At 37.3% G+C, this 9,825-nt stretch overlaps 2 protein-coding genes across 4 annotated transcripts in view; one reads left to right on the forward strand and one right to left on the reverse strand.

The window, feature by feature from the left end:
- The window catches only part of slc16a13 (solute carrier family 16 member 13), a 252,457-nt gene that overhangs the window by 45,118 nt on the left and 197,514 nt on the right, over positions 1-9,825 (forward strand). The window lies entirely within an intron of this gene.
- acap1 (ArfGAP with coiled-coil, ankyrin repeat and PH domains 1) overlaps positions 1-9,825 on the reverse strand; it is a 35,662-nt gene that overhangs the window by 22,335 nt on the left and 3,502 nt on the right. Inside the window, exons 1-4 of one of the 3 annotated variants that reach the window (XM_022678467.2) lie at positions 6,481-6,963; positions 6,214-6,358; positions 1,397-1,454; positions 409-528 (exon numbers count right to left, since the gene is read on the reverse strand). In XM_022678467.2, the coding sequence (XP_022534188.1) occupies positions 409-528; positions 1,397-1,454; positions 6,214-6,266 (231 nt within the window). In that variant the 5' untranslated portion in view covers positions 6,267-6,358; positions 6,481-6,963. Of the gene's footprint in view, positions 1-408; positions 529-1,396; positions 1,455-6,213; positions 6,964-9,825 lie in introns of those variants that run through there. The other 2 variants (XR_454044.4, XM_049482300.1) reach the window with 2 other exon arrangements.

Genomic DNA, 9,825 nt, shown 5'->3' on the forward strand with positions numbered 1-9,825 from the left:
TACTTTCGGAGAAACCCCTTTTTCTTTTGCCACATATAAATAGGCTGATTTCTCAACCATTGGTTTCCTACCACATGACATGGTCACCTAGAAATCAAGACTACTAAAAGATGAGGCAAGTGTGGCTCCATTTCTGGTCTCCAATGCCTAGACTATGATTGAAAAATTGATAACAAGGTAGCCTTTTTTAACTTTACTTCTATAGAAAGAAAGAGAACAGAACCACATCCTCCATGCTATATATTGTCATTGGTTGACATGCACGCTTGATTTAAGTCGCGTTAAAACAATGTGAACAATCTAGAAATTGGATATGGTGATGGCCACTTTCCTGCTGTATGAACACAGCCTTATAGGTTTGAGAGCCAAGATTAATTTAGCTAGCACCATTAAGGCTTATGAACTCACCCCCAAAGATTTATCATGGGAATAGTGGTGTCCTAGGTCCCTGAGCCCACTCACAAAGCTTTTGCTGCTTTGGCAGTATGTTCGGCCTGCATCCAGCATGGAGGCACATAGCTTCACCAACTGTATACAAACAGACAGACAGACAAACACAGACATGAAACATGCAGAGAGAGAGAAACTTACAAATAGGCACCCAAAAAACCCTGACCTTGTCTGTCAGTTGCACCTTTGTGGACATATGACACCCTCAGCACCTTTACATTAACCATAAGGAGGAAGCTCAGAAATTCTGTGCACCTTTACTGAGGTCAGAATTGAGAATATCTGGTAGGCTGCTGATGGGGAATTGGACCAGAGTGGTTAGAAGCCATTGATTTTGTAATTCCTCTTTCCAGTTCCTCCAAAAACAATTTGAATACTACTCTCTTCATTATGTTCTCCCAGAGTGAGTTCTCAGAGAAGAACAAGGGGAACCACTGACCTTCTCTAAAAGTTGCAAGGAAAAAATGAACACTGATTAAAATTGTATGTTTTTTTTAATAGAATGGATAACAGCAGTTATAAAGCTGGCCAATAATACCCCCACACCACTAAAGTAGATGGAAAAAAGTCACCTGCTCATTCATTATTTCTTTCAAAATCAAGGATATCAAAATAGTTTATCCTTCCTCTACTGTCCAGATGTTGGAGCATTGCTGTTAGTATCTGATTGCAATCATCAATAAGAGAGTCACTGATGTCAGGATGATGGATGACCAACACCCTATTCATCCTTAACTCCCAAACTCATCCCAAGAGCACCTTCATCCCAGAAAACAGTTTGACCTCTCAACAACTAAATGCTACACTAAGTGGGCACTGTACCCCAGTACAGTTTGTAAAAGAATATTTTAGGGTCAAGTTTCATTAAAACTAGTAATGCACACTTAAATATGACTTGAATTTAACCTCCTTAACATTGCTCCAGGTTTTGCTCTGCTTCTCTTACCTTTTCGAGACGAGTCTCCAGTTCATTCACATCCCCCTCCACCACCTCAATTTCCGCCCTAATGACAAAAAAATAAATAAATAAACACCAGTGAGCTTAAACCTAAACATAATAATAAGGTGTCCAGTTGAGTCAAGCAGGGAAATCACCAAGCTGTGCTAGACTTGCTGCGGTAAATTCCAGCTGGCTGATTTTCCAGTTCAACCCACCACACAATTACCAGCTGCTTTAATATGTGTGTTGGAACAAGTTACAAAGTTACAAAGATATTATTATATTGGCATCCATAAAGAATATATAAAAAGTAGCATATAGTTGTATAGTATGCCATTCATTATATTCTGTATTAGGGCTACACAATATACACTGATCAAGCATAACATTATGACCTATGTTTATTTTTATTTTCTTGTCCTATATCAAATCAAGCTTCACTGATCATATGAACCATTGTGGTTCTATAATTACAGACTGCAGTCCTACTTTATTATACTCTGTTCTTCAACAGTCAGGACACCACAAGGGCAGGTATTATTTGGAGGCTGGGTTATTCTCAACACCGCAGTGACACTGATTTTTAACATATTTTTAAATATTGCATGCAAAAAATATATACTGATAGACATATATAGATTTTGCCAGTGTTGTGCATTGCGGGTTAATACAAAAATAAAGAAATACATTCCAGTCTAACATTCATCATCATATATGATACTCTTTTATTTACATATAATGGCATGCAAACTGTGAGCAATTATCATCAGGAAATATCAAGGCTTTAAACAATCTTTACTCCTCAAACCTTGTCCCAACAATCAGCAGCTAGATGCTTCTCTAATCAACTGCCGAACTTATCACCATAAGAAGATGGGAAATTGTTATCAGGTACCCTATTCCTCATGTCCGTAATGTAATTTAAACATACATATATAAATCCTATTACTGCACCATCCTGCTTACCATTCAGTGAACTCTTTAAAACAACCGATTCTTTCACTGTAAGTAAAGATACATTACACACACACTTTAAACAGCTGTGCCATTAAGACAGATAAAGAATAAAACATCTGAACTCGGTGGAATGTCCCAATACTTTTGTCCACATAGTGTAGCAGTTAACATTGCTCAAAAGGGCCAATGAAAGTCTCTAGTCTTTCAGGATAATTTAGTTATACAAATATGACTTTCATAAAGGAGACATTAAAATAGAAGATTCTGCTTAAAATAACATTTCTGGTTACAATAAAATTGTGTTGAAGCTAGTGGCACTGTCAACATTTTACTCGTAGGCATGAATGTACTTAATTAAAACCTGCAATTATCTGTCACAACTGGACAATTCTGGTGGCAATCATTTGTATTAAATAGGGCCGTCAATCAATAAAAAAACACAAATTAATCAGCAAAACACTTTTTAAAATAGATTTAAAAGTAAAAGAATCAATGTAAAATCATCCAAGTAGAATTTATATTCAGATATGTTTGATCTTTTGTATCTTTTTAACACAGATTGACCTTTGTGAACTATATTCTCTGGTTCACTTTTAAAAAGGTCATAAGATTAAAGCAAAATAAGAAACATGCAGAAGAAATTGTAAAGAAAAATGTCAAACTTTGAGGGGTACACAAAGAGTATCCATATTTAATCCATATTATAGGTTAAATTAAAAGAATCTACCTTTAAAACTGCTGAGTAGTAATGATGCTATGTTTACAGTCCTAAATACCACTAACCTGCTAATACCTCACCATACTTGGTAAAAAGAGTGAAATATGGCAGAACATTTCCAAAAAGGGTAAAATGAATAAGGGTTTAAAAAAATGTATGTTAAATTACATGACAGCATTTTCTCAGTATTGAGAGAAATATTGTTAATTGTGAAAACATTTATTAAAATTGTAATGCAATACTTATTATTTCACCCACCCCTGCTTAATACGGCTTAAAAATCTCACAGAACTCACGATTAGCCTGCTGTTTGTTTGTTTTTTTTATAGGCACCTGCATGTATATTATGTGCGTTTGTACAAATGAGTCAGAACCTCATCGTCGTCGTCTGTCTTGCGCATGTGTTTTACAGAGTGACTTGCATGCAAAAGTACACACGCACACGGAGATGATGAACAAGGCTTGTGGCTTCCGCTTACTCTCTGAACAGATAAAGAGAAAAGAGAGACTTGTAGAGAGAGGAAAACAGAGAGAGACAGAGAGAGAATAGAGGCAGTTTCTTCTCCCATTATGTGAAGACACTGCAAAGTTTTTGGAGGAAAGCGAGGGGAAAGAGGCCCAAGGCAAATCTGGAATAGAAAGAATATTTCTGCAATGAGCACACTGTCATTAGTGTAAAATGACCCAACTCTTGGACAATTTCAGCAAAGTAATTATTTAGTTTGGAGTGGGAGTGACTGAGCTTGTTGGTTTGTGTGTTTTATATATACGTGAGTGTGTGTGTGTGTGTGTGTGTGTGTGTGTGTGTGTGGTTGTGACAGGCTTAAACTTTAACATTTCCGTAGCGATCCACCCCTGAACACACACTTCCTGTCTCATGTTTATCATCTTGGTATCGCCTCACTTCCTGACTCTGCTAACCCCCCCCTCCCTCCACCTGCACCCCGCTGTTGCCTAGCGACGGGAGGCAGCACTGTAAAGTGAACTGGACCTGGACTGTGCTTATGTCAGAGGCCTCGTTCCACTTCTCACCACATCTCTATTCTCTATCCTCTATTCTTATCATTTAATTCTTCTGTGTGTGTGTGTGTGCATGTCAGGCAATAAATGCCTGCGTGGCTGTCACACAACACAGAAGGCAAGGCAACTCACAACTGTTGGATGTCTGACACTACACTGCTGTAGACACAGAGAGAGATAAGTAAAGAGGCAGAGAGTAAAAGAGAGCAAGAAAAAAGGTCTATGCATGCGTTTAGGTGTGGGTATATTTCTGTCTGGCTATGGCCTAGTTCTGTAACCCACTCCACCCCCTTCTCTAACTGTGTCGGAACTGCTGCACAGTGCTCACAGCCCCGAGAACACACACTCAAACTTTCCACCCTGTTAGTTAGTCCACCAGGCTGAATGAGAGAGAATGAGAGAGAGAGAGACAGAGAGAGAGAGAGAGAGAGAGAGAGAGCACAAGTAAGACTAAATAAGACCAGATAAAGCAAGATACAAATTAGAAAAAAGAACATAAAGTGAAAGTCAGAAAGAAAAAAACCCAAAGCTTATGTCACCATCACTCCTGTGGCATGAACACAGAAACACAGCCGCACCCAAAACACCACCAGCCCCAGGACTGAATCTTTCAAAGCCAGATAAACCTCTCTCTTCCTTCGAACCTATAATTTGACTGAGAGGGATTTGCCTTAGTTTTGCTTCCCTATCTGTAAAATGTTGCTCTCAAAAGGAAGGTGCTTGTTCTGAAACCTCATTTAACAATTAAAACCTTCAGAGGACATGAACACAACAAGTCCTCCCTAGGCCTGTCACAAAAATTATAATATTGATTTACTGTACAATATATAGACATGACCTCAATCATTTTTATTGACTTCAATATTGTCCATTGTGTTAACTTAGCGTGAATATCCTATTATTGTGATTTCTTTTTAAATAAGTGAATTTATTTAATAATATTATAATAATTATTTATAATATTAAAATACAATTTCTGTATATTCTGAACAATAAAAGGATCATCACTTTCTTTAAAAGTAAAGTAATGTCTAAATGCATTAATATGCAATTGCATCATGGAATAAAAAGTCTTAAAATGGGTTAATCTGACAGGCCTTTTCTTCCATTTCCCACCCCCTCCAACATGCAAGCATTTAGGCGCAAGATGTTTCCCCCCGCCCTCCCCTTCCCTGTCATCAGTGCTGATTCACTACTCAGGATCCCATTCATTCCATCCATTCCCCTCAACACACGCACTATTTTCAGACTTTGTCAGCAAAACCGCTTCATTAACTCTGAGACAAGATAATGTCCGTGTTCCTAAATTACTGATCTAGCACATTAAGCCCATTCTGACCACATTTGTGCCAAAATGCACAAATAGCTGGCAACTTAAATAATCCCCTGCTAAGGTCAAGGTCTGTGGTCAGAAAACTGAAGGTTGTTATTAGAGCCTCTGGAGCTCTGATAGAGCTGACAGATTTGGGTCAAAGTAAGAGAAACCAGGCACTTCTTAGCAGATTAGCTGATATAATCGACACGGTCATAAATTATAAAATTATAAAAATGTGTCAACTCCAAATTTCAGTATTGACTAACAGTTTGTAACTGAACCAAACTATGCAAAAAGTGCTGGGGACAGGTAAGAGCTGCTAACTCAAACAAATACATTTAATTACACTATTTTAGTTTTTCAATTTTAATAAGTTTTATAAGTTTAATAAGTTTTTTTTTATTTAAGCTATTTTAAGCTTTATATTTGATTTTTGACGTCATTATTTTAATGCGTTATGTTGAACTTATGTTGAACTTAAGGCAGATAACATTTCATGAAGCTTTATTTTAAGCTTTTTAAGCTTTATATTTGATTTTTTTTATTTTTGTTGAACTTATGTTAAGGTAGATACTGGACAACAGGGTGATGTTCACAGGTGCGCAGGTGAGGTTTATTGGAGCAGGAGAATGGCAAAAATAGTGGTTGACTAATCGACTAACCAACTAATCGAGAGAGAGAGAAATCGTCATATTAATCGACTAATAGTAGAAAAATCATTACTTGCAGCCATACAGCTACTACTAACGCCTCTCTGCTTTCAAACCACAGGCGTTGAATGACTAAGGCTTTAAACTAACTGTGTTGACTTACCTGAATCTGGGGGAGTCTTTCAGGCCCTCTTCGAAGTCCAGTTTCACAGTCATTTTGAATTGTGTACTTTATGCAAACGATATTGTTGGTCCTCCCGGAGTCATGGAGTTTGAGGAAATTTCTGGCGGCTCTCCTTGTGCGTTGTCTTCTTGCAAAGTAGGTTAGAAAACGGCGTCCAGAACTTTGCTTCTTATCATTATAGCTATTATTATTACTTAATAAATTAGCTAACCTAGCTCTGGCAGTTAATCGGATTAGTGCACTCACCTCACGGACTGGGTTTGAATCTCTCCCACAGTGACTCAGGAGAAAAGTTCATGCTGTTTTAATTAAGTAGGTTAGCTAACGTAAGCTGAGTATCCTGGCCTCCCATGCGTGCACTAAAAACGTGGCGTATAAATATATAAAGCTTTTAAAATGTCAATAATAAATAAGAGCGCAAAACAAGAGCGTTAGATAGTTAACTTAACGCCAACGTTACTTCAGCAGGTCCGTCTTCTCCGGCTTCCTTCCCAGCTCAGCTCCGCCTCTCGTTAAAACTTCATTTATTAACTTTTTTTGTTACCTCCGTCTGTTTTGTGTGCTGCTGCCCTGTTCATGTGATTAAAACACGCGACGACAGTGATGTTTCCTCAGGGGATTAGCTAAACTAGTTTATGTCGCCGGACACGCGCTTCTCTTTCCTCTCTATTGCGCCTATTTCTCTCTCTCTCTCTGTCACACACACACACTCAGCCAGCCGTTGGTCCAACTCCCTCTCCCCTGTGGTGTTTTTTTCCCGCCCGTTTTCAGACAGGCCACGCCCCGGTGCGCAACGACTGTTAGCGTACAATATAACTGCTCTACTTAGGAGGCGTGGCTTGTCGCAAAACAGGTGGGAAAAGAAAACGAACACTACCAGTGCACTCTGTTTCCGGGTACTGTACCTTAGAAAAACTACCTAAAACTAGTAAACTGTTGACTTGGTTTAAGACTTTCTACGCCTAAAAGGTATCGTTTTAAACTGGTATTTCTTTTATTACAATTATATTAACATATAAATGACAATGTTTTTTTTGTTTTTTTGGAAAAAATAAATTGCAAAGCAGTTTCTCACTTTCTAAGCTAAGATAAACCTAACTTAAAAGTGAGGCCTATCCAACAGGAACAGGAGAAATAGGCATTTCTGTTAAGCAGTTCTCAAATATTGAGCTAAGAACTAAGAAGTCCTGCTTTGTTAAAGAAGCCCAAGCTTAATAGTCATACCTGCAAGAAAAGAACACAAGTTCAACCTCATAAACAATAAGTCAAGTCAAGCATAGAGCTCCTGTCCAATAAAATACAAGTATCTTGAAAACAGCAATTTTACAGGAGAGAGGTAAAACCTTTGTCACTTTCAGTATATTCAAAATAAGTTGTAAACTAAAGATTGACACAAATGAAGATTCTTTTTTTTCATTGGACAGAAACTTTTATATCAGATGATTAAAATTGCATTACTCCCCTTTCCAAAGTTACAGCAAATATAGCAGAATAAAATTATAAATAATAAAATAATTAGACACTATGAGACCCTAAATGTACATTACCACAATGTCACAAATATATATATAAGTGAGACAAGAGACAAACGACAATAGTGCAATATAAGAGTGAGAGTGTACCAGTTAGGTATGATGGGGAGATTAGAACTCATATAAAACGTAGTGCAAATATAGAGGTATAAAAGCTTAAGGCTGGTAAGGTGAATGAGTGCATACAGTTCTTTAAATGTCACAGTTGTAGAGGGATAACAAAAACAGTAACAAAATAGATAAGTTATCATATTATCATATGTTTTGTAAATAAATAAGTTTGATATTGTATCTAAAATTGAATCCAAAACATATTATTCACATTCCCAGTCCACAACATACATATACGAAAACTAAGCTGCAAAAAACATCAACATTTTTGTTTTTGGGTGAGGTTTGTGTGTCTGATATTTCTAGATACAGCACCAGTCAAAGTCTTGGACACACCTTAAATTCAGAGTTTTTCATTATTTAAATTGTTTCTGCATTGTAGATCAATACTAAAGTCAATTAGATTTTTCATAGTAGGCACCTCTTGCTTAGATGACAGCTTTGCACATTTTGGGATTTTCTCAGTCAGCTTTATGAGGTAGTCATCTGGAATGACTTTCGGTTAACAACTATACTGAACTTGTCAAGAGTTAATTACTTGAATTTCTTGCTCTCCTGATGTGTTTGAGAGCATCAGGTGTGTTGAGAAGAGGTCTAATTCATATTATGGCAAGAAGTACTTAACTAGGTAAAGAAATGTACTTTTATAAATACAGATCAGTCAATTTGAGAAATTTCAAGAACTTACTAAATATCCTAAAATGCAGTCGCAAAGGCTATCAAATGTTATGATGGCATCAGGACTGCCCCAGGAAAGGAGGAGTTACCTCTGTTGCACAGGATAAGTTCATCAGAGTTACCAGCCTCAGAAACCGCAAGTTAAAATCACCCCAGATAAGTCACCTAAATGCTTTACAGAGTATTTTGGTTTGTTCAACACTTCTAAGTTTACTACATGATTCCTTATGTGTTCCTTCATAGTCTGTATGATTTCAGTATTACAGCAAAATGACTATGACTTTTCATATTCAATCTGGGCACATCACTGAGTGAGGTTAACATAATAATAATATATACAAGGTTTGATACCGTGCCAAAGCAAGCAAACTACATTTCACATTTTTTTTGTGCAAGACTCCTAACATTACATTAATCTACATGTGTAACATAATTCTAATTATAGTAACACCAAAGGGCATCAGCTAAATGCTAATGAATGGAAAAAAAAATGATCTGAACACCATGTTGTGTTTTGTGTGTCAATCATGTAGGCCTGATGTATGCAGAGCTGCTGTTCTTTCACACAAATTGACCCACATTTATCAAACCTAATATATTGCATATGCTGACCTGCAATGTCTTTTAAAGGTCACTGGAAAAGAATACAGGCACTGTAAAACACTTTATAAATAAGACCCTTTGTCTGAACAGATGCTGTGATTTCAGAATAGTTGGCAATCCATTATGATTGCACTGCATTACAGTTCATCTCATAATTAGTTTGAACTGCTAATGCAGATTTCTCAACATGTCTCACAGAACTGTGCACAGGACTGGTCGAACCTGTTGTGCCCCACCTGGGCTCAGAAACAGAGAAATCTCCACAGATAACAGTAAGAATGAAGCAGCAGCCATATACAGACATAACAGTCTCACTGCAGTAACAAACACATTTCCAACATTCAGGGGCATGTAAATGCATGTGTACACAAGTAAATAGAGAAAGGCTGTAAACACTCATTGTTCCAAATCATATCACAAAGTTGTCCTCTGTATTTCATCATTTCTGGCTTTCTGTAAATTACACATAGACAACACACTCAGCACTGGGGTCCTAGTGAATGTGTGAGTGAAAGAGTCTATCTATGCTTGTATGCACAGATATAGTTTGACACTGTCCTTGGTAAATCCTCCTAGACTCCTAGTGATGAATTTGATGTACACAGTTGCTTGCTGCTTACTGTGTTGGTTAAATACTGAGTGTAAAGGATAGTGTAGAGTATTGCTT

The sequence above is a fragment of the Astyanax mexicanus genome, chromosome 8 (assembly GCF_023375975.1).
Source record: "Astyanax mexicanus isolate ESR-SI-001 chromosome 8, AstMex3_surface, whole genome shotgun sequence".
In the NCBI taxonomy this organism is placed as follows: domain Eukaryota; kingdom Metazoa; phylum Chordata; class Actinopteri; order Characiformes; family Acestrorhamphidae; genus Astyanax; species Astyanax mexicanus.